The sequence below is a fragment of the Ananas comosus genome, linkage group 8, assembly GCF_001540865.1.
Source record: "Ananas comosus cultivar F153 linkage group 8, ASM154086v1, whole genome shotgun sequence".
Lineage (NCBI taxonomy): Eukaryota > Viridiplantae > Streptophyta > Magnoliopsida > Poales > Bromeliaceae > Ananas > Ananas comosus.
The window spans coordinates 13,022,789-13,048,458 of NC_033628.1; the positions used below are offsets into that span (position 1 = coordinate 13,022,789).

A 25,670-nucleotide genomic window follows, 5' to 3' on the forward strand; every position below is an offset into this window, starting at 1 on the left:
TAATTAGCCCCTCCTCCTCCTCCTCCTCTCCGCCGTAGCTGTAGCGAGTGATAGACAATGAATGAACTCAAATATGATTGCCATGTGATCAATACATTTATAAAATGATAGAAATGATAGAATGAGTGTCCCAGATTGTATACTGAAAACTTTTTCAAAAATTACTAGTATATATTATTATTATACATGCATAAAACGTGTTGATCAAGACAAGATACAGAATTTGTTTTTTGAGATTTTATTCAGATGCTTTATGGATTCAAAATAATATATTATGAGCTGAACCTACATATAGAGACCTTAAAATCTAAAAAAAAATAAGAAAGAAAAAAAAACTGATGCTCTACACTTCTAGATTGTGGTGTGTTAAAAACTATTGTTTGGTGCGTTTGTTTCTTCAATAACTAGTTAGGACTTGGGAATGCTTAGCGTAGCTGCAGTAGGTTCTTAAAATTTATTATTTTTTGATGCATTAGTTTTTTTATATTTACCGATTTCATCAAAATTTTATATTTTTCATTTGAATATCCGCAGGATTGAATTATAATATCTTTTTTGGATATTACGTGGTCGGCGAGAATAGAGCATTAATAAATTTTTCTGTATAAAACCGATCATATCCAGTATAGTTAGCTACGAGTTTGATCATTAGTATCCAATATCTCAAGTTCATAGCATGTTTAATTTAAATTTTTATTAAATTTATTTTTAAAAAGGTTAATAACACATATATGGGGCTATTTTTCTCCCTCACAAAAAATAAATCCCCTTGTAGGAAGAAAAAAAAAAAAGTAAGAAAAGAAGTTCAATTATTAAAGCACTGCAACAAAGTTGCCGTAACCTGCCAAGGGCGCTTTTTCTTTTTTTTTTTTTGAAAAATAGATAGCATGTTACCCGCTTTATTTATTTTATTTAAAAATAAATTTAGCTAAAAATGTGAATCAACTAGAATTCGAACTTGGGTCTCGAGTACCAATCGCCAAACCTTTTGCCACTTGCTTGATGGACGGCCGGTTGCCAAGGGCTCTTTTTTTTCAACTTTTTGGGTGGCTGTCCTTACTCATATAGGATGATGATTGTACAGTGTCTGTTTTTGGAGATATTATTGCGCGAAAGTACGCAACATTTTTAAAATTTTATAGTTAAAGTTTTTCAAATATATATTTTACAATATTTAAAATTTTAAATCAAAATTATATAATTTTGGGCATCACTATTTTACAAATTAATTACTAACTTTTTTATATTATTGATAGTTGATTTTTTTTTTCAAATAGTGCTTATTAATTAAATTTTAATTTCAATGCATTAGTTAATACTTATAAGTGGGCGCAGCGGGCGTACGGAACCAATAATTTCTCTTTCATGAAATTTTTATATAATATAATTCTAACGTTAATTATTGAAAATTCCATGTAACTAAAAAAAAAAGTTTTTTTGTATACACGTCCCTACAAACATAGTAAATTACAGATGTATTCCTGCGAAACGAAAATTCCATAAGTTATTCCTACAAAAGTCGTAAATTATGCAGATATGTCCTTGCCGTCAAGGTCTGCTAGAAAAATTTCGTTAACCACAGTTAAAATGCTTAACCATAGTTAATTAATAAGTAAAATGACACTTTTACCACCTTCTTCTTCCTTACCCTTTTCCTCTTCCCTTTTCTTCGTGGCCGGCTCTTCCGCCGCCGTGCAATGCTTCCAGTGCCGCTCCCCCGACCCCCCCCCCTCCGCAAGGAAGTTCCGCATGTAGAGTGACCTCGCCACCGCCTCCGACGCCCTCAAGCAGCTCGCTGCCGACTCCATCCCCGACGGCGCCGCCAGCCAACAACGGCCTCCGTCGCCTCCTTCTTCTTCTTCGTATCCTCCTCTTCTTCTCCTTCTTCTTCTTTGTCGTCGTCGTCGATGATCCGCCACCGCCGCCGTCCACTCCCGTGGCCTGCTGTTGGGGGTGGCGCTGGGGACGCCGACAGCGAAGTTCATCTTGGAGATGGGGGCATCGGGGCTGCTGCGGGTGGCGCTGGAGTGCGAGGTCGGCGACGGCCGGGGAGAGAAGCAGTCCGCGGCTGCTGGAGGAGCCGGTGTGGTCGGCGACGATCAACGGACGGAGCATGGGGTACGCGGCGCGGCAGGAGGCGACGGAGTCGGATGTGCGGGTGATACAGCTGCTGCACACCGTCTCGATAGGCGCCAGCGTGCTCCCGGCCGACATGACCGACCCCGCCGACGATGAGCTCACCTACATGCACGCCTACTTCGACCGCGTCGTTGGCTCCAGAGACTCCGAGACCTTCTACACGCTCAACCCCGACGACAACAACGGCCCGAGCTCACCATTACCTTCGTTAGGATCTAATTCAACTAATTAATTAATTAAGAACCCTACCTAATTATCAATTTTACCCCGGCAACAACGGCCACGAGCTCACCATCTTTTTCGTTAGTTTCTGCAAATGTACTTTTGGAGGGATATATTTGTAAGGATAAAAAGGTTATTTCACGAATTAACTGTTAAAAAATAAATAGTTCACTAATGGATGTTAACCAAAAAGACATATCTGTATAACTTAGAATTTTTGCAGAAACAATTTATAGAATTTTCGTTTTGTAAAAATATATCTATAGTTTACTATGTTTGCAAGAATGTGTATGCAAATAACCTAAAAGAAAAATGTGCACCCGTCATAGTAGCATTGGTCGCTTCATTTAATGAGAATTTAGTCAGCATACCTGTCCTATCCAATCATATGGTTCCACGTACCCAGGAAGGACATCATATGATACGACCTTCCTCAGTAGAGGGCTCGCATTATCCTGGGACCCACCACTCACAACGCGCCTATAAATACCCGACCCTCAAAGCACTCTTCTTCTCCAACGTACCGTTATTAGAGTAAGCAAAGCTACCACTACTCAAAGCTCGGAGCTCATCAATGGCGCCTCCGCAGTCCCCCTCCATCTCCTCAAGATCCTCGCAATCGCTCAAGGACGTGATCGGCGACCTCGACCGCGACTCCTACGTCGCCCTCCTCTCCAAGCTCATCGGCGAGTCCAAGTACGTTCAAAACAACCCCCCCGACTACGTCCCCAAGGAGAACCTCGTCGCCCGCCACGTGCTCGACGTGCTCCTCCCCCTCTCCACCACCCCCAACAATGGCGGTGGTGGAGGCCCCCTCGTCGTTAAGCACATCACCAACCCCAATTACCCGGACCGCGGCAACGTCATCGCCGAGTACCCCGGGACCGGCGACGGCGCCGTCTCCTTCGTCGGCATGCACATGGACGTGGTCCCCGCCAACCCCGACCAATGGGTCTCCCCAATCCTCCTCTCAATCCCTTCCCCTAATCTCCTATTTTCCCCCAATTTTCGGCCGATTTATTGATTAGGGTTTCGCTCTACACATTGTGGGGGCGATTTTTTGTGCTTAGGAGTTCGATCCGTTCTCGCTGAGCGTGGACGGGGACAAGCTCCAGGGGAGGGGTACCACGGATTGCCTGGGACACGTGGCGCTGGTGACGGAGCTGATGAAGAGGTTGGGGGAGACGAAGCCGACGCTGAAGAACTCGATCTACGCGGTGTTCATCTGCAACGAGGAGAACGGCTCGGTCACGGGGATCGGCGTGGACATGTTGGCCGAAGAGGGGTACCTTGATGAGCTCAAGGCTGGACCCGTGTAAGTGTGATTTCCCGGTTCTACAGGGACTATTGTGCAAAAATTTCTTTCGTTTTTGTTGAACGGTTTTGCTTGTTTTGAATTTATAGGTATTGGATTGATGTGGCGGATAAGCAACCCTGCATTGGTAGCGGAGGGATGATCACGTGGCATCTCAAGGCACTAGGAAAGCTGTTCCATAGTGGTTTCCCTAACAAGGTATACATTATGGGCATGTTTGTTTAGGTGGAAGTGGGGTAGCGGTGGAGAGGAGGGAAGTCGTTTTCATCTTAAACGATCACTTTTGTTGTTTGGTTCACTGTAAAAATATTACGGTCAAAACTTGAGTTAACCTTAAACGACGTAATTGACTTCGTCCCATCGTAGGCCAAAGTCAATTACGGTGAATAGAGGTAAAAAAAATAATAAAATAATATAATAGATAAAGCTAGTTATATTTAAATATATTTAATTATGTTACTAATTATTTTTTATTCAGTTAATATATCTAAAATATGATAAAAATTGATTGGTTAAGTTTTAATATTTTTTTTATTTAGTTTGTACATTTAAAATATGATAAAAATTAATTAATTAAGTATTAATATTTTTTTACTTTATAATTTTATTATTGTATTAATGTATCATAAAATAATTTAGTTGTTTTAAATTAAATTTTAATTAATATAAAAATATAATTATATTATTTTTATTTATTAAAATATTTATTATTTATATATAAATTATAGTTTTAGAAAGAAAACATGCCCTATACGTAAAGCAAACATGCCCTATACGTACGTAGCTAATTGTTTCTAATATATATGTATTGAATTTCCAATTTGGTACCAAATATGTTATTGAATGATTTAGAAAGAAAATAGTTTGTAGTTAATTGATTCCTTACGAATTCTAGTTGTTTTGAATTTTTAGTTAGTATTTTGAGTTTATAGTAAATTTGGAGTTTCCTTCAAAAAAAAAAAAAAACTTTGTGGCGCTCTAGTTGTCGGAATAAGTAAAGCAGAGTCGTAATCCGAGTGTTTCACCTTGAATTCATAAATAATTAATCAGCTTCGAATTGATGTATTGTAACTAAAGAATTTAGAAAATTTTTTGAGAAAAATGTAGTAAGCTACCTACTTCATTCATAAGGTGGTATACACTTGGCAACAGAGGTAAGGCAAGCAAGATCTCGAGAAAAAGAGAAAACAAAACAACCAAAATAGAGAGAGGAGTAGAGGGGAAGAGAGAGAGAGGAGAGAAGGAGGGGGAGGATTAGGTTACATGTGTATAATTAATGGCATTAATTGTTCTAAATGAAAATTTAGAATTAAACTTAATTTTCAGAACATAATCTCTGTTAACATAATGTTTTGGACTAATCACAGTTTTCATGTAATTTTTCAAAAAAGGCATACTAGAAAATAGAAATGTTCACGGAACATATAGTTAAGCACTACTATATATTTGCTACCACAAGTAAGTTCTATGCTACGTATTTCAATTGGGTTCACTGGGTAATCCAATTCCACAGGCCATTAACGCAATGGAGTTGAACATGGAAGCACTTAAAGTGATTCAAACAAGATTTTACAGTGATGTCCCTCCACATCCTGAAGAGGAGAAGTACAAGTATGCCACACCGTCGACTATGAAACCAACTCAATGGACTTGTAAGCCCAACCCACGTTTTTCTTTTTCTCTAGTGAGTAATGTTATTTTTCATACTAACTTTGGGTTATCTGGTATAACCAGAAATAGATGGTTAAATGCGCACTATTCGACTATTTTCTGATTATGTATGGTTACAATGTAGATCCAGGAGGGAGTGTGAATCAGATTCCAGGTGAATGTACCATCTCAGGAGATGTGAGGTGAGTTCAATCACAAACGTAAAGTCTAAAAACGCTCTGATTTGCCTTCGTCTATTCATANTATCGACCGTTAAAATTATAAATTTTGAAACCCTTTCATCATTAGGCAAATAATGTCGAAAAGATTTGAAATTTGATTTCTAAATATTTCAAGTAGTATAGATCATGTTCAACGGTGCCGATCGTTGATTTGGAGGCTCCATCACCGAAAACAAATGGGTGGCAAAAGTCTCTCTCTCTCTCTCTCTCTCTCTCTCTCTCTCTATATATATATATATATACCCAATAAATTCTATAGAATCATGTGCAATTACTATAGAAATGTCGTCTAAGTACAGAATATTAATTTAAAATTGATAGATGTTCTTTTTTTTTTAAAAAAAAAAAGTCGTTTAAGTGATCAAAAGAAAAAAACATAAGGCTTATAAAAAAAACAATAATGCATAAGGCTTATTAAACTATAAAGAGAAAGGTGTGTTTTTAATATCTATATTTGATATTGATTAAATTGAATGGAATAAAAATGATAATGTTATGAGATTGGCAAGATTCAAACTCAGAATTTTTTGTTTGATATTATATTAAATTATATTAAACAACCGACATACTCCAATAATTTATACTATTAGAGAACAGTTTGTCTTTAATATTTATATTTGATGTGGCTCTTTAAATGAATAGCCAGGTTTTTTTAAAAAATGATTATGAGAATTGCTTCTCATATATTCAAATATAGGATGTAAATTTCATGAACATCCCTCTAATAAGAGTTTTAGTGTTCTCTTTTATTTTTTTATATTATTAGAAAAATTAATAAAATTACCATGCAAATATTTGTTTTTGGATGGCTCGATTTTTTAATGTACAAGCGGCATTGCTCATTTGTTTATTTCATTGTCCTTTATCTCCATCGCACATTTTATCTTAAATAAATAATCCTAATTTTCAACATATCCCAATCTTATTGATTGTGATGATAAAGTAAAACACACGTTGTGCAAATGCATGAAATGCATGCAAAATATAGTTTTTTGAACATAGTCAGAGAAATATTTAATAAGCTTAAGCTCTATTATTAAAACCCACTGTAAAAATTTGGTCGATTTTGACCCACACATCAGAGAATGGACGGGCCGATCAGTTCAACTATTATTGAATAGCCTCATAATTCACAGGCGTATATTATATACAACTATATATGTATACTTGTTGTACCAACTAAAGTCGTGATTCACGTGTGGTTCGCATTATTTTGAAAAAAAGTTTAAATATCACCCGCATAGTTTCATACTTTTTCACTTTAATTCTATATAGTTTAAAATATATAAATTTAGTGTTCCGTAATTTTATTTTTATCTTTTTCTTATCAATTTCACTAATTTTTTTGTTAAATTAGCGATAAAATTAAACTAAAAGATACTAAAGTAAATATTTGATAAATATAAATAGGGTATCTGAAGCTTTTTGCATCTAATTTAACGAAATATTAAAGAAAAAATTGGCAAAAATATAAAAATAAAACTACAGACACTAAATTAATATACTTTAAGCTATATGGTACTAAAATGAAAAAGTGCAAAACCACATGAGTGATATTTGAAGTTTATCCTATTATTTTTTTCCGTCCATACTGACAAAGCGTGTTACGAAAGTACGAGTGCGAACAGAATAATCTACGTATGTTATACGTAGAGGTATCGTACATTTGGGCGTACTCGTCGCCTACTCACCTGCTCGTCAATTTGACCAGTAGTCCGCACGCGGCATTCATTGGACAAACACAAATTATTTCCACGTCATAAATATCTATTTTATTATAATTATCACTTTTCATTCTCTTTCCAAATAATTGTAATTTTGCTGTTAAATATTAATTTTATTAACTTTTATCTTAATTTTAAAAATAAAAATAATTGAAAGTTTTAAAAGTATCAAGTAACAAAAGAGAATGGCTGAGCCGCCCATTTCGGAATCTATAGTTGAGGGGGTCTTGTTACTTCTCCTTTTTGCCTTTTTCTTTTTGCCCTTTCTTACTGATTAAAGATTAAAAATTAAAAATAAAGAGTTATTAAAAATTAAAAATAAAGAGTTAAAATAAGGACTGAATTGCCTATGCATTCTTACAAAGCAGTAAAATTATAGTGTAGAGCTATTATACTGTCGAAAGTATAAAATATTTGATNTCCATATTTAGCTTATATGTGCATTTATATGCATATCTATATATCTTATCCTGCATTATAATGCTTTTTAATTCGTGCATTTTACCAGGCATAAATGACGTGTACCATGCAGACAACGAATACTGCCTGTTCTCCGACATGGAGCAAGGCTTTGAAGTGTTTGTGAGCATCATCTCCAAGTTAGAAGAAGATAAATAAGCGGCCAGGATTTAGTGCGTACGTAGTTCTGAATTCCAATAACATCCAAGGTTTCTGATCCTTGGATGAGGCTTTGCCGCCTCTGCCTACATTTCTCAATAAAACAAAATAAAATAAACTCCAAGGTTTCAAATCCTTGGCGTGTCAGTTTCTATGTTTAGTACGTACTACATTTTTTCGTCCCTCTGCTTATGAAGTATTATATAACTCCTGCTTAATAAACTCTTTATAAATAGCTTTGGTATATGACTGAGTGATATTGAGCATATGATTTTATCTTATTCTGTTGCTATGCCTCTGCAAAGTATGGTCTAGGCGGAGCCCGGTTTCAGGTGGGCTAGTTTTGGTTGGTTTCAAACTGGGGACAATCCCCAAATTATTGGGATCATTTAATTCCGAGCCCGGTCCAAAATGGATTGGACTCGATTGGGTTTTAATCGGGCCAAATATTAAATTCCCGAACCCTCAGGGAGGATCAACTTAACTGAAAAATTAGAGTTTGTTTTGAAGTTTCTCTGGCAACTGCCAAAGCTAGCATATCTCTTCGTGCCGAAAAATTTGTTACACAGAGTGTTCTTACCCTCCATTCAAATTTTGAAAAGCAGAACTAATTTTTATATATAACTTGGATCAAAACAAAATAAAACCCGTATCTGAAAACAATAGTAATAGTAAAAAAATTTAGCTGGACATCGCATTTTTCCATTTGCATGTTATCAGTTCCTCGTCCTTTTAGATGTAAAACTTTTATGAAGTCAACTTCATTGAAAATTCATTAACGCTGTAATTCTTCGTGTAGAAAATTGTGGATGAATATAGTAATCTTACCTGTCCCTTTCGGACGTGACGACTTTGGTCAAAGTCAACACATATCCGTATATTTTATGTCTCGATGCAAAGGTACCAATTACGCGTGGGGAGAAAGTTTCTCTTTATTATAAATATAAAATTATATATATATATATATATATATATATATAGTTAAGTTAGAATACTATCGATAGCAAATCGGCACTTTTGCTACCCATTTGTTTTCGATGATGGAGCCTCCAAATTGATGATTAGCATCGTTGAAAATGATCTATACCGTTTGAAGTATTTAGAAATTAAATTTCATACATTTTTGATATTGCTCTCTTATCCATCGAGTGGACACAAAAATGAACGGCTGAAAATAAATATTCTTAAAAAAATGATGATAGGAGTCTTGTAATCAAGATCAAGAGTATAGATCTTGTTTTAAATAGTTTAAAGAATTTTCTAACAAAAATTCAATTGATTTGGATATCTTTACGCCGTTAAACGAGAAAACGCCTCATATCGACCGTTAAAATTATAAATTTTGAAACCCTTTCATCATTAGGCAAATAATGTCGAAAAGATTTGAAATTTGATTTCTAAATATTTCAAGTAGTATAGATCATGTTCAACGGTGCCGATCGTTGATTTGGAGGCTCCATCACCGAAAACAAATGGGTGGCAAAAGTCTCTCTCTCTCTCTCTCTCTCTCTCTCTCTCTCTATATATAATTCAAGTGGTATAGATCGTGTTCAACGGTGCCGATCGTCGATTTGGAGGCTCCATCACCGAAAACAAATGGGTGGCAAAAGTGCCAGTTTANCCGACATACTCCGATAATTTATACTATTAGAGAACAGTTTGTCTTTAATATTTATATTTGATGTGGCTCTTTAAATGAATAGCCAGGTTTTTTTAAAAGATGATTATGAGAATTGCTTCTCATATATTCAAATATAGGATGTAAATTTCATGAACATCCCTCTAATAAGAGTTTTAGTGATCTCTTTTATTTTTTTATATTATTAGAAAAATTAATAAAATTACCATGCAAATATTTATTTTTGGATGGCTCGATTTTTTAATGTACAAGCGGCATTGCTCATTTGTTTATTTCAGTGTCCTTTATCTCCATCACACATTTTATCTTAAATAAATAATCCTAATTTTCAACATATCCCAATCTTATTGATTGTGATGATAAAGTAAAACACACGTTGTGCAAATGCATGAAATGCATGCCAAATATAGTTTTTTGAACATAGTCAGAGAAATATTTAATAAGCTTAAGCTCTATTATTAAAACCCACTGTGAAAATTTGGTCGATTTTGGCCCACACATCAGAGAATGGACGGGCCGATCAGTTCAACTATTATTGAATAGCCTCATAATTCACAGGCGTATATTATATGCAACTATATATATGTATACTTGTTGTACCAACCAAAGTCGTGATTCACGTGCGGTTCGCATTATTTTGAAAAAAAGTTTAAATATCACCCGTATAGTTTCTTACTTTTTCACTTTAATTCTATATAGTTTAAAATATATAAATTTAGTGTTCCATAATTTTTTTTTTATCTTTTTATTATCAATTTCACTAATTTTTTTGTTAAATTAGTGATAAAATTAAAACTAAAAGGTACTAAAGTAAATATTTGATAAATATAAATAAGGTATCTGAAGCTTTTTGCATATAATTTAAAAAAATATTACCGAAAAAATTGACAAAAAAATAAAAATAAAACTACAGACACTGAATTAATATACTTTAAGCTATATGGTACTAAAATGAGAAAGTGCGAAACCATAAGAGTGATATTTAAAGTTTATTCTATTATTTTTTTCCGTCCATACACGCAAAGCGTGTTACGAAAGTACGAGTGCGAACAGAATAATCTACGTATGTTATACGTAGAGGTATCGTACATTTGGGCGTACTCGTCGCCTACTCACCTGCTCGTCAATTTGACCAGTAGTCCGCACGCGGCATTCATTGGACAAACACAAATTATTTCCACGTCATAAATATCTATTTTATTATAATTATCACTTTTCACTCTCTTCCCAAATAATTGTAATTTTGCTGTTAAATATTAATTTTATTAACTTTTATCTTAATTTTAAAAATAAAAATAATTGAAAGTTTTAAAAGTATCAAGTAACAAAAGAGAATGGCTGAGCCGCCCATTTCGGAATCTATAGTTGAGGGGGTCTTGTTACTTCTCCTTTTTGCCTTTTTCTTTTTGCCCTTTCTTACTGATTAAAGATTAAAAATTAAAAATAAAGAGTTATTAAAAATTAAAAATAAAGAGTTAAAATAAGGACTGAATTGCCTATGCATTCTTACAAAGCAGTAAAATTATAGTGTAGAGCTATTATACTGTCGAAAGTATAAAATATTTGATACTTTCGATTTTTTGATCTTTGAATTAAGAATTATACGATTGGAATAATTGTGATCCTCTCTAAAATTCAGTGGTCCCCACAAAGTAACAATATTAATCTAATTATTAGAAATGATTAAAAAGGCTGATATAAGGGCCAAAAAGTCGGAAACACCAAATTACTTCTGATAGTAATTTGTATAAAATTTAGTTCTATAAAATTATATATTTATTTCTATAAAATTTAGTTCTCAAAGTACCTGTCCATAATTGCATAGTTTTTTTTTAAAAAAAATATTTTATGCTGACCAGCTAAAATTAATTTTTCATTTAACAAACTTTTTTAAATATATTTAATAATTATTTAATAATTTCAATAATTTTTTTAACATTCGTATCATTCTACAGAAATTATAAATTATTAATGTTAAGAAAATTTTATAAAAACAAACCTTTTGCAAGGACAAAATATTGTAAATAGGAAATATGTAAAGATCAAATAACAGTAATCAGGGTGTAAAAATAAATTTATTACACATTTTAAATTTTAAAAGAATATAATTGATAATTGAACCTTCATAGAAATAGATTGATAATTTCAAAATTTTACAGCAGTACATACTATTAAATTATTTAACTGGACATTATAACTTTTCAAAAACTCTTTTTTTAATTTAGTTTATATGTTTACAGTATTCATGAATGAATATATTATTTTTGTGTTTAGTTCAGCACAGAAATTATCTAACTATATTAATGATAACATAACTATATTAATGAAGTTATCAGAACACTTTTGCTATAGACACTAATATTATATTTAGTTTAACACAAACTTTAGTATATAAAATTTATAACTATATAAATAAATAAAATCTGTTTAAATATTTTAAATTTTGGGATTTTATAACTTTGTTTGTCTCTAGTAAACAATTTAAAATTTTGAAATAGATATAAAAATATCGAAAGGATATTTTAGTCTTTCACAATTTAATTTTTTCAAAAAAAAAAGGACAAAATAACAAGGTCGACTTTCAAATCCTATTTTTATTAATATTATCAAATTAGATTTATATAGAATGTGACACTTATAGAATTTGCAATAGTTTTAAATATAAGGTATAGAAGGGTTAAACCTTTTATTCCAGCTATAGCATTTCGGGCGGTGATAAGATCCATAAGGTTAAGAAAATTAAGCATGTTATAATTAGAATAGTTAGGATAAATGACTTTCCTGACAAGTGGGGCATCATAGTCAGCCAGAATGTGAGATGAATTTTAGCCGAGTCAGAAATTATACAGCGGGACACCATTAGGATTTGCAATATTTCTATATATTTATTAAGGTATAATAAAGCTAAACCTCTTAAACGAACTATAATATTTTGAGCAGTGATTAGACTCAAGAGGTTAAGAGAACTAAACGTACTAAGACTATAGTAGTTATAGGATGAGTGACCTTCTGAGAAGTGGAGTGTCACAGTTGGTATCAGAACCAATTATCGGTCAGAAATGAGATGAGCCTCGACCGAATCAGGATTATACAAAGGGACACTTCTAGGATTTACAATAATTCTATATATAAGTTTGACAAGACGATAGCATTTTTGGAGATCGAGCTTTTGAGATTAATGGTTAGTGCCAACAATCCGACAACTGGTTTCAGAGTCAGAGGTCACGGGTTCGATTCCCGCGCATGCTACAAATGTGTGCAGATACTGGAGGAGGATTGTTGGTTTAAATGGGCCAACATCCTGTCTTATAGCGGGAGGCTATGTTGGGTTGAGTTATGTTCAAAATGGCGTAAGACAAGGTGGGCCGAGTCATGTTCAAACTTCAAAGTGGCATGAGGCTGGGTAGGCCGAGTCACAATCGAGACTCGTAGGCGTTGTATCAGTACGTTTTAAGTGAATTGATTGCGTGTTTCTAACAGCTCAAGTTTTTGAAATTAATTAATAGTTAGCACCAAAAAATATTTAGGTTTAAAAGGTTAAAAAAGTTAAGTGTGCTATAACTAAATTAGTTCTAAAATAGATGACTTCCGAAGAATAGGACGTCATAGCAAAATCTTACATTCCCTAAAATTTTAGGGCTCATAAAAAATACAAATAAGAAATTACATTCCCTATTTTTGGGCTCATAAAAAATACAAATAAGAAATTAATAATTCTTAAATATTAAGTAAATGTAAGATATACACTCTTATTTTTAAGTGTATCAATAGCATTAAATAAAATAGTTTAAGATATACATTCCTATTTTAAAGCGTACTAATAGTATTAGGCGTCATTCACCCGCAAAGCAAAACCAGTGGCTGTGATTCGCCCAAACTCTGTTCTGAGAATCTGAGCCCCACAGCGGATCCGTCGCACGAGCGGAGCGAGGAGAGCGTGCGCGCGTGCATGCGCGCGTGGTGGCGGAAGCTTCCAGAAGCCAACGTCACGCTCCGCCTCCGTCCCACCGCACGAAATGATCGGCGCCGTCCATTTGGAGATGGTCTTGCCTCCGCCGTTCGATCCGTTCAGGCTGTGCCACCTGGCACTCCATCATAAAATGCGGGGATAGTCCTAGCGCCATCTCGATGTTACTAGCTCATTCCCTTTATTTTTCTTTTTATTTATTCATTTTATTTCAAAACTTTCAACGAATTTTTTTTTTTTAGAGATATATAACATACTATTCACTGTGTTTATTTTATTTAGAAATAAATTTAGTTAAAAATGTGAATCAATTAGGATTCAAACTTAGATCTCGAATACCAACCACCAAGTCCTTTGCCACTTGCTCTAAGGACGGCCGGTGTAAATGTGTAAATTCCACTTTTATCCCCAATAAATGTGTTATGTTAATAAAATATTTAATTTGTGATGCAAAGCAGTTATTTTGATCATATTCGATTAACTTAAAATAATTTAAATAGATGACTAAATAAACTAATTATTTTATAAAATTTTAAGCGATTAAGTTCTCAATAGATAATAGGAAAGCATGTACGAAACCCCTTAACTATGGGCCATTTCTCTCTATCTTTTTTTAATTAAAATATAATTGAGGTTATTAAATTTGAATAAATTTTTAATAAATCAATAAAAATATTAAAATTTTACTAAAATATTTAATTTTTTTTAAAAATAGAAGTTAATGTACTTTTAATTAAAAGAATAATAGCCAAGGAGACCGTAAGAAATGGTAGGGTCATTTGCTTAGATGCAAATTAGCAATTCAGCGTAGCTAGAGATGCATATAGTTAGAGATGTAACAGTTATGATTACTTGTATTTATTTGATTAGATATAGTCGTAGGCGCTACAAATATAAATGATTTATTTTACTGCATATAGTCAAAAAGTGTATTTTTTAGATTATAAATATATTGGTGAGATTTTCACTAGTATAAAATATATATATATTATTTTAAAAAGTTATGAGGATTGAAGCGCATAATTTTATCTTCTATTTTAAGTTACTTCTTATTAGAACTATAATTAGATCTATGGGTAATTTGAATGTAATTCTAATTATTTTATCTGAGCCTTCTTATACAATTTTAACTATAATAATTAAATTTAAATATATCAAATTAAATATTAAAATTAAATTTGCATGTAGAGAGAGATTACCTATATGTAATCAAACGGCCCTACAGCGTTACCTTCGTATATTAACTGACTTGAAATAGCTTGAAATAGCGGAATAGTACAGGGACCGGCGGTACATTTTACTCCATATTTTATCACTTTAACCGGCACGGAAACGCACGACTGTCAACGTCCACGTGTCACTCCATCGAGACCTCGACCTCGTGTTCCCCGCACCAAAGTGGTACAGCGGAGACCTCCCCGCCTGTTAAATCTCGTCCGAACACGTGTCCCCCGCTCAACAGACTCAAGATCCGCGAAACGAATCCCGCGCCTCGCACGTGCGAAAAAATTCGATTCCCCTAATCCCCCAAAAAAAAAATTTAAAAAATAAAAACTCATCCGCACGCGCACGCATAAAAATATGCAAATTTTTGCGTTCCGAGAACCACTAATTAATTAATTAATCTTATTGTAGAGGGGGTTTCTACATTTATTTACACCCCTCCTCGCCCAGTACAATAAACCGAACGTTGTGCTCAATTAAAATACATGTGCACCAGTAGTTAAAACGAGAAAAATAATTCGCGTGTACCGTCCATGTGAATTGAATTATGATCTCTAAATTAATCAAATCCGTATGATGCAAAATCAAATTCCGTTCGTACATACCACGACTTTTCTCTGAAAAGACATTATTAAGATGTTGATGCCACCTACCTAAGTAGTAGTAGATTTTTGCTGTAATTAAATGGGAAAATCACTATCAAATCTATCCTATTTTTCGTCGAGCTCGAAATCATTTCATACGAGTAATTTATTCCATAAACCAGTTTATGGTTCAACCGAAATTATCGCTAATTTGGCATACTTTCGCTGTTCGCAAATCACATGATTTTTTAATTTTTTATATAGTTATAAATCTTTATCGTCATGTTTATATTGATAAGCGGTTTTAATTTTTATTCGTCTAAAATTTCTGATCCAACAAGCTAATCAATACAAATCTGTCTCAAGTTAGATTTATTTTTTTTGATCCAAAAGCTCAAACCAATAAATGTAGGCTCTTACGTCCTTTTACAACCCTCTTGGCACGTAACATTTGTTCGTATAAGAGCATTTAATACTTACTTGTATTTGCGAAGAAAATGACTACTTTGCTAGTGATATTGCCGTACAAGTTTGATTTGATTTAAAACTAAATTGGATTAAATTTATCAATCAAAATTGAGATCTGAAAGTGAACACGAATCCAATCAGTTTTGAAAACTCAAAATGATGTCGAAATCCACAAAACTAAAATACAAAAGTAACAAATCTAAAACCGAATTACAATATTTTATTTAGGAAAACCTTGGAATACAACTCCGTGGTTTCACATTTTTTTATTTTAATACATTGTGGTTTAAAGTGTATTAATTTAGTATTCCGTGATTTTATTTTCTTCTTTTCATTATCCCTAATACTATTTTTTTTCGTTAAATTAATGACAAAATTAAACTAAAAAGTACTAAAGTGAATATTCGATAAACCTAGGTAAGGTATCTGAAGTTTTTTGTATATAATTTAACGAAATGTTAATGGATGAAAAGTGAAAAATGAAATCATAGGGTACTATATTGATACACTTTAAATAATAGAGAACTAAAATAAAAAAGTGCGAAATTACAAGAATAATATTTGAAGATTATCATTTTTTTTTACACATTGCTCAAAAAGTTTGGTATCATAGAGAGATGAAAAGAAAAAAACATGTTATGAGGTGCAAGATTTACCCCAGTTTTCTTAACATTTTGCATATTTTATAACTGTGCATAATAATATAGATAATATCTAATATGCTCTTGAAAATCTCAAAGATGTCTAATTTATTTTTAATTGCGCAAAAATATCATTATAATTTGTAAAAATTTCTTCAAATATTTTCCTGTCCTGTAAGAGTTCACTAATAGGACTGAGGTTTTAGAAGCATACTTTAAAAAATAAGAGAGAAATTTTTAAAAAATTTAAGTAATAATAAAAGATATATATAAACAAAAGCGCTTAATAAATAAGATAATATTTGATTAAGAAGTCGGATTAAGTGGTCTTTTTTTCAGTATAAATTTATGCTTGTGGACAGTAATGTAGTTTTGTAAGCAAAATTCCTCTTTGGGTTAAATTTCTCACAGTAAACGGTGCCAAATTGTATAGTATGAGCATAAATAAGTAAATTGGGGGGGAGTAAGCTGTAAAAACATAATTTCCTTTTTCTCCATTTACTTGCGTTATTACTAATTTGAGATAGGAGAGAGAGGGCCCTCACTCCACGCATGTCTCGCTCCCTTCTTCTCCTTCCTCGTCTCTCTCTTTCTCTTTCTCTTTCTCTTTCTCTCTCTCTCTCTTCGCCATGGATTGATTCCACGAGAAGTTTTCACCAAACCGACCCTTCCCCCACGATCCACTCCGAATCCGGCGCACGATAGCATCCCCAGGGCACCCATTCCTCATCGTTCCCATCCTCCTCCTCCCTCCTCTTCTTCTTCGCCCCTTCTTCCTCTCCCCTTCTTGCTACGGGTCCTTAGACGACGACGAAGCAACCCTAACCGCGATGGTAGCGATCGTGCGCGGCTTGGTCTCGCGATAGGGCGATCTCGCCCGATCGGAGCGGTTCGGGGCGGTGGAGGGGTATGAAGAACCGCGGGGAGAGGACCGTGAGGGAGCTCTACGATCGCACGGAAAAGATCTCGAAATCGGAGGCATGTCCATAGCTTTCACTTCTTCGGAATATTATGCCATAATTGTATTGTATCTGCCGATGATTGTTTGCGATATGGTGTTATTTTTTGTTCCTTTTGCAATTCTCTTAATTGAAAGGCTGGTTTTTTTTAACTGGATTTTTGGTATTAGATTTACCTTCTTTGAGAGGCTATGGTCGTTGCTCACATTTAGGATATACTCGGTGGATTGGTCAATTAAGCAGCAAATTATTGTTTCTCCCTGTGATTGTTGGAGAAAGAGTGAGTTTTCCTAATTTTTGTTTGAATTCAAACTAATTGAAGTCAATATAGGATTAATTCCCTAAATTTCTGTTTCAGTTTCTCTTCATACTGTTTAATTTTATGTATGCATGTCGTATTGGGAGTATAATTGGTCTTGCAGGAGTTGGATTTTGGGCTTGGAACTGATGCAGCAGTTCTTGTGCTTTGTAGGTAACACCGCTACTCGGAGCGAGCTATTGTGTTGAGCGACCTGTTAGTGAGTTGGACCATGAGTTTTTAATGAAAGAGGTAAGATCCATTCTGGTGTGGCAAACGATTCTGTTTTCTTTCATTAAAGCCCGAAAATTACTGTAAAATAAATCTTTCAGCGTTGTGAATGGGGTGTGTGTTGCAGATGAGCTCCAAGTATTAAACTTTATTAACCTACACCTAGTCTTGTGATAAATGAATGACCAAAATCTGACAGTTTTGTTGCTACAAGAAGTTCAGATGAACTTGCACGTCATAAGCAGAAGCTCTGCCTCTGCTGCAGTCCGAAGCTGTTGCGATGATTACATCATAAAAATTTTAGTGGTTCTTCCGACTTTATCTATTTTGAAGTTTTAGCTAGGCCAAAGTCTCTATCAATCTAACACACTTGATTATGAGAAGCATTTCTCTGTATGGTAGCTCCATTGAGCGATTGACAATATGTTTTAGTGTCTTATCTCCTACTTATTTCTTGCTTAGTGTTATCAAGTTGCATCATTGACTTTTGAATCTCAAACTAGTGGGAAGTTCTTTTGACGCTATTGAGAAAATTTCTTATTCGCATATTCTTGATTTAACAATTCACTGAGTTTGCTATCTTAAACTTTATTTTCTCTTAATGCATTTTCAGGTTAGTTCTCCATCTAGAAAAAGTCAAATGTCAAAAGATAGCCCTCGAGTCAGAACAGAATCTGGCACTTGCAATGTGTGCTCTGCTCCTTGCTCCTCTTGTTTGCATCGAAGTCGCTCGCTTATGAACTCAAATGCTGAGTGTAGATTGTCTGAGAATGATAGCTGTTCTTTTATTAGTGGAACAAGTAACCTATTAAGTGCTACTTCGAGTCATGATTCCTACTCTCAAAATGCGGAGAGTAAAGCCACGTTGAAGTCCTCTGCTATGTGTGATGCGTCTGAAGTTGTCGACATGCCTTTAGAGGAACCTTTAGGTGGATCAGGTGGAGACGATCAGCATCTTTTTACAAATAAGTCCTCAAATTCTTGTTCCTCCCATGGCCACTCTAATTCCGATTCACATCTACGAAGAAACTTAAAACAACAAGAGGAACATTGCAATGTTGAATGCCACGGTGATAATATGTCTTGCTCAATGGATCATGTTCAATCATCATGTGGCGACCATTTGACTTCTAATATTATTGAAGGAGCGAAATCAGATGTTCTCGTGAAGTATGAAGGTAGCGACACAAATAATATTAAGAGCGAATCTCCACCAAGGGATTCAATGAATGGTACTTCATTATTGAGGACTGAAGCTGGAGTAAATAGCAAGATACAACCCTGTGAAGGTGTCAAGTGCGGCAATAATGACAAACAACATGAAAATCAAAATCCAGCTGATGATCAGGGGCCTCAGATGCAAGCTCTGGCAATTACTGAGAATGAAAATGCTGACACAGATGGTCTATTGGATGTGAGTTTTTCTTGCTGTTTCACTGTTGTTGTTTCTCTCTGTTGTTGTTTGCTCTTTGTTTTTACATATCCCGATTAATTATCTTGCTTGGTTTCAGGTTAAAGTCTGTGATATATGCGGTGATGCAGGCCGAGAGGAGCTTCTAGCTACATGCAGTAGATGTAGTGATGGTGCAGAGCATACGTAAGTTAAATCTACTGATTTATCATTTCTGCTTTCATGTCTCTCTTTCTTGCTTGTCAAAAACTAAAAGACTGTCTCGAAATCATGTAACTAGTTACTGCATGCGAGTGATGCTGGACAAAATTCCCGAAGGCGATTGGTTATGTGAGGAGTGCCAATGTAAGGACTCAGAGAAGACAAAGATCGATTCTCAAAGTACTTCTGGTACACCCAGAGCAGAATGCCTGAAAGAAAATAGCCAGACAACTGGAAGCACTTTCATCCTCAAGAAGCTGGACATAAGGCAAAGTGATCATGAGGCTGGAAAATTGTTGCCACAAAAAGCAGATAAGTGGCCTGTCGATGATGTAGATGTTCCTTGTACGACCGGCAAAAGGGTTTTGGAAATAAGTGGTGGGTTGTTGGAGAAAGGGAGTCCAAGGAAGAATATTGTCTTGTCTCGTGAAAGTTCATTCAAGAACTCTGATACGAGAATTGTAAAGTCAACCAACAATGCTGTAACTAGTTCTCCAACCCTCTCACGCCAGTATTCATTAGGCAACATATCTATAGGTCAAACACAACTTAGTTCCCCTCGAGGTATGTTTTAATACTTGAACATTTTGCATTCATTTCATTTTGTCTCGAGGCAAATTAAATTTCTCACAAGTAGTGGGTGTGAGAACTATTAGTAAGAATTGCTAATAATTTTTTTTGGGGTTTTCATAGGCTTTTTATCGAAGCAAGCTTCTTTCAGCAACTTGAACATGAAGCCTAAAGTCAAACAATTGATTGAAAGTGCTCCCCATAGGCAATACATGGCCAGAAAACTAACTAAATCTGAGTCCTCTAAGAGCCTGGACTTGGGCCGTTCCAAATTTGGCCCGGCAGGTCAAAAGCAGTTCCCTAATTCCCCTCGAGCAGAGCAACTTAGAGACCCAAGACCAATGAAGGAGAAGAATGTGCCGGAAAAGAAGAGTTCCTATATTCTAGACCGCCCCACAATTTGTCCATCGCCAAAGTGTGACAATTCTAATAAGGTGGATCCGAAGGTTGCTAAGCATGATAGCAAGTTGAATAAAAAGTGTGAGTCAAACATGTTTAGCATCAATAAAGAAACGGATGACGCCGAAAATTTAGGTAAATAATCTCCTTTTTAAAGAAATATGAGCTGGACATTTTTTTCTGGTTAATTTAGCTATTTTCTCATCATCATAACAACTTTCCTTTACACTCTGTGGCTTGGCAGCACATGTTGAAGTGAAGAAGCAGAAGGCCCATATATCTGAAATTCATGGAAGGAGCAATACAGATGAGCAAAAGCCATGCAAAGTTGTTCCTAAGGAAGGTGGTTGTGTGATTTCTAATGCAAACAGTAAAGACAAAGAAAACAGTAGCAAAAGCAGTAAGTGGAAAAGTGCTGCTATGGCAGCTATTTCAATGACTAGAATGCCAAATAAGAAAAGCTCTATAGACAAGCCTGGTGATTGTTCTACCTTGCGGGTTGACACTACTTGTGATGTAGCTTCTAAAGATATCCCGTCAAATGCGAATTTGCGGGAGAACTCGTCTTTGAAAGTGACCACAGACCAGAAAGATGCCTTCAGAAGGTCTGCTGGTGATTTGTGTGAAGCAGAGCCCACAATCAAAGTGCAACCAGCCAGACAGCAGGCAGAAAGTTCGAATGTCCCCAGTTCAGATGAGCTGGGCAGAAAATCCTCAGCGCAAGCTTATTATGATCAGTCTTCTCTTCTTCGAAATCCATTTAGAGCCCGTGTTATTCCGGAACATGAATTCATCTGGCAGTATGATACTTCTATCTCTTTAAAATCTTGAATTTTGATAGTATATTTGAAACAATTAAAGCATGTTTAGCATCTTTTTTATTCCCTCTTTCTCCAGAAGATTGCTATATTTTTTATGTTACTGCTAACATGTTTCGCAATTGGCATCGAGTATTGCTTTGGTACCTTTAGTTTTCTTAAACTTCAGGGAGCATCTTCTCAGTGTTAAAGTTTTCTCATTAATTGTTCACTTTACCGCAGGGGCTGTTTTGAGGTTTTAAGATCTGGAGGATTTACTGAAATATTTGATGGGATTCAAGCTCACTTGTCAAGTTGCGTGTCACCTAAAGTGCTTGAAGCAGTTAAACAATTCCCTTGCAGAGTACAACTGCAGGAAGTTCCTCGTGTTAGCTTGTGGCCTTCACAATTTCAAGAAACAAATCCGAACGAATTCAACATCGCTCTTTTTTTCTTTGCGAAAGATATTGAGAGGTTCACTATTAGATTATGCTGCTTTTACTTTACTACTGCTGTTCCTTAAACAGTTCATGCATTTATTGCTTGGTATCTGATTTCTTTTGTTAATTCTGATGCAGTTATGAAAATGCTTATCAGAAGCTGTTGGCAAATGTGCTAAAGGATGATTCAGCTCTGAAAGGAAACATCAATGATGTTGAGCTTCTGATATTTGCATCTGACAAGTTAACAGCGAACTGCCAACGTAAGTAAGAGCAGTTTTCTATTCTCTCATTTAATAAATTGAATTGTACTGACAACCATTGTGCTTTTGATGGATCAACATGCCGAATTATTATTTACAAAATTTTACCTTTCTTTCCCAGGTTGGAATAGGTTACTTTTCCTTTGGGGTGTTTTCCAAGCCACAAGGTTAGAATCCTCAAAGGAGCTGCCTCCTTCGCAGGAAAAACCATCCGAGTCCAATTTAAATAGTAATCCAATTTCTCAAGATTTATGTCAGCAAACAGATTGTTCCACTGAAAAGAAGAATTTGCATGAGAATCTGGAAAAGAAATTTTGGGGCATTGAAAAATCATCCAAACTGAAAGAAGAAAAGTCAAATATGGATTTTCAGCAATTTGCGTCTTCTAAATCAGTGGATACAGTAGTATTTAAGCCACCACAACAATTATCTGTCAGACAGGCAGGTCCTGAGAATAGGTTGTCAGGGCCAGCTTCTTCGAAAAGCTTGTGCCAGCTGTCTAATTCGCTTCCTCCTTGTGGATCTGAGCTTCATACAAGCATTGAATTGCATAATTTGTCGGTGAAAAGATATTCTATTAACCTGGTACTTTTCCTGGTTCCTTAAGCTAGAACAATTACAGCCTTTTGAGTTATCTATTTCGTATGTTTTACTGTTTGTGGCTTGTTTTAACTGTAGTAATTGCTTATATTTTGTGAATGTTAAGAAGACTTTTAATAATTTGATGCTACATGTGTTGTATATTTTATATGAAGAATTGCTATTGCAGAGTTCATTAAGTGTCAACCTGTAAATTGTTGGAGCTTGTAACTGGTATCACGATCATTTGTATTTTCAGGTCTTTAGCATGTATTCAATTATCAAAAATCTTCTCAAGGAGTTTGGATTAGAACAGTGCATGTTACGGAAGGCCGGTATTTGAAGTTCTGTATTAAACTGGCTTTCTGCATTTTAACTAGAACATGCATGCCAACGAAAATATTGGTTATAAGCATCTGCTGAACTTCTAGCTGTTCTTCTTGTATGAGATAAATGCATGTTAACTGTTGCCTAATTCTGTCCCGTGCTTTTCTTCAAGGGTTTCTTTTAGTTGCAGTTCATTAGTTTCAATTCTCAAAGCAGGTCCTTACCCAAATGTGTTGCCTTTGCAAGTGAGAATCCCATCTTTTTATGCTTTCCTAAGTAAATCATATTGATCTTCTACAGTAACTGCTAGTTTTAAGTAATGCGTGCTATTTTGTTCCTCATCTGTCCAGTTTCTACTAATGTATCTTAAGTTTTACTTTCTTTTCCAATTGAGGTATAAATGAATCAGCATAATATGTTTTCTCTTTCACGGTCGCTTGTGTGTTCAGAATGCCAAATATTATATGGAATCCTTGCCTTTCATGTGCTTAGATGATAGCGAATTATGTTATATGGAATCCTTGCCTTTCATGTGCTTAGATGATAGCGAATTATGTTTGTTGTGTTTCAACAATTACAAATTTTATCTTTTGCCTGCAGAACTCTGCTAATAATCTTGAAGAACCCAGTTGTGCTGCGATATCCCCAATTTACATGGAAGCAGGTTCCTCAGAGAATAAGCCAAGTGTTATCTCAGCTCGTTCAGATTCGAGACAAGGTGATTTTTTTTTTTTTTTTTTTTTTTTTTTTTTTTTTTTTTCCCTGAATTCACCTTGGCTAAGGTGGGGCTAGGTCACTTCACACCACCTCTATGAAATATGCAAATTACTTGTATTTAATTCCTTCTCGTCCTTTAAACAGGCACTGTAGGCAGAGAAAGCGTGGGCATAATTACAGACAAAGGAAGGTCCATAAAACACGAAGCTTTATCATACAGTGAACCCCAGGACCAACTGAAGGTGACTGACCATCTAAATTCAGATGTCAAGCTTATAAATAAGCGGCCTCGCTCATCGTCTGTGGAAATAACGTCACACTGTTCTGTTGAAACACCGAGGAGGACTAATGAGATAATCTCATGGAACAGCAAGGCCCACTTCATTTCTCCTGTTGACGAACCAGAATTTAAGAAGACCAAATATTACGAGGAAGGATATGCCGATACTAGTTCGAGAAACATAAATACTTCCGATAGTTTATCCTCATCAAAGATACGCCAGTTATTCCCTCTAGACATCAATGAGCCTCCCACAGATGATCTTTGTGGTGAATCAGTCTTTGCAAATGACTCAGAAAGAGCTGCCGAAAAGCAGTTCCTTGCAGTGGACTCACTTCCCGTCAAGAATGCTAATCTTGAAAATGTCATCCATGTTCTCTCTTCGGACGATGAAGGGCTTCCTGAATCCACTACTACAGATCTTGAACTAGCACTTGGAATGCCTTTGTTCTCCCCGCTCGTCAATTCAAAAGGGATTCGGAATGAGCTATTTCCTAGTTCGTCAGTAAATAATGAAGACGACCTCTCTGCATCGCTTTCTCTATCTCTCAGCTTTCCTCATATGGCAAATGAAAAGGCTGATTCGTTTCTGAGCACAAAGCAGTTCTTGCCAGAAAGGCCTGGTATAGAACCATTCTTTCCTTCGGTCAGGTAACTTCACCATTGGTCGTTGTAAATTATTGTCGTAGTATAATCCATAGCAATAGACTAGCTCTTCCCGCGTGTCTATAACCACAAAGAATGTTTCTCTTTTTTNCCATTCTTTCCTTCGGTCAGGTAACTTCACCATTGGTCGTTGTAAATTATTGTCGTAGTATAATCCATAGCAATAGACTAGCTCTTCCCGCGTGTCTATAACCACAAAGAATGTTTCTCTTTTTTTCCTTACTTTTTTCTACCTCCTAGACTAACGGCTAGTTGTATATAAGAGAAGGCTTTCGATTGCGACACACTGTAGAACTCCGGTGGTATGTTTACTGTTGGGGCTTTGTGGTGGCACAGTATATATATATATATATATATATATATATATATATATATCTATGCTATGTTTGCTGACCTCTGTGGTAGTGGTCATATCCTAGGTTGTCTGTGCGTCGACATTCTCTTTCTTTCAAGTAGTCCAACCAAGAACTTGTTGAAAATTCTTGAAACTTACTGTTAAGTGGCAGGGACTCGCGATGGAATAATCTCTGGATTATTGTGATGTTACTACCGTAGGAAAATTTCTGCATGATTTGTGAGTAATTATATAGGCTAATTTATAGCTGAAGATCTGCCTTTCTGATGTTGTATGAGCATCTTCGTGGATCTTGTTGATGGTGTTCTATTATTTCTTTTTAGTTAACAAGGTTATCTGAGTACCGTCAAAAAAAAAAAAAAAACAGCAAGGTTATTTGTGTAATTGCACGAAGAGGCAGCTAGTCTAATTTTCTTATTATTTGGAGGTGGAAATGTGAAAGAGGATAAATGAATCTTTGTCACCTCAACAATCAACATAGTAGAAAAAGATGAGGCTCTTGTTGTTCAGGAATTTGGGAATCTTGGCGCAATATCTTTAAGGGTCCATTGTACCTGGGCCGAGGGCGACCGCATTCCTCCATAGGCTCCGAGCCCAGCATTTTGGTTTTTTTGGTCCTTATTAGGCCAGATTTCGAGGATGCCCCTTTATGAAGTGGTTCCGCGTGTTTTCCAAGGGACTTGAATTGCGGTCCGTGTTTTTCAGTTATATTATTTTGCTTTGTACCAAACTCTTAAAATTGAA

The 25,670-nt window shown here is 35.3% G+C and overlaps 2 protein-coding genes and 1 long non-coding RNA gene across 4 annotated transcripts; all 3 read left to right on the top strand.

Annotated features, from left to right (window-relative positions):
• LOC109714428 (acetylornithine deacetylase-like) lies at positions 2,867–8,139 on the top strand (the record flags this gene model as incomplete). The annotated part of the gene is given in 6 exon segments (XM_020239057.1): positions 2,867–3,313; positions 3,432–3,676; positions 3,766–3,874; positions 5,190–5,328; positions 5,472–5,529; positions 7,801–8,139. Coding segments are annotated over 6 exon segments (1,039 nt in total), but the record flags the coding sequence as incomplete, so codon positions are not given.
• LOC109713933 lies at positions 8,861–25,206 on the top strand. Its single transcript, XR_002217216.1, has 2 exons — positions 8,861–8,890; positions 24,908–25,206. It is a non-coding gene; the product is annotated as an uncharacterized LOC109713933 (long non-coding RNA).
• Positions 17,038–25,117, top strand: LOC109713931. 2 transcript variants are annotated; one of them, XM_020238243.1, is made up of 13 exons: positions 17,038–17,411; positions 17,865–17,942; positions 18,535–19,335; positions 19,433–19,518; positions 19,613–20,097; positions 20,227–20,637; positions 20,747–21,302; positions 21,543–21,773; positions 21,878–22,002; positions 22,124–22,587; positions 23,509–23,626; positions 23,770–24,556; positions 24,683–25,117. In XM_020238243.1, exons 1-13 carry the CDS (start codon positions 17,343–17,345, stop codon positions 24,684–24,686), a joined length of 4,215 nt encoding a protein of 1,404 aa, XP_020093832.1. In that variant the 5' UTR covers positions 17,038–17,342; the 3' UTR covers positions 24,687–25,117. The 2 variants fall into 2 exon arrangements, with proteins under 2 accessions (XP_020093832.1, XP_020093833.1); XM_020238244.1 differs by having other exon boundaries at positions 23,770–24,536; positions 24,663–25,117.

Excerpts from the sequence above, each read along its gene's own strand:
- LOC109713931 (XM_020238243.1), top strand. The coding sequence starts at position 17,343 with ATGAAGAACCGCGGGGAGAGGACCGTGAGGGAGCTCTACGATCGCACG. Across the intron at positions 20,098-20,226 it reads ACAACTTAGTTCCCCTCGAG|GCTTTTTATCGAAGCAAGCT; the intron begins GTATGTTTTAAT and ends GGGTTTTCATAG. Across the intron at positions 20,638-20,746 it reads GGATGACGCCGAAAATTTAG|CACATGTTGAAGTGAAGAAG; the intron begins GTAAATAATCTC and ends GTGGCTTGGCAG.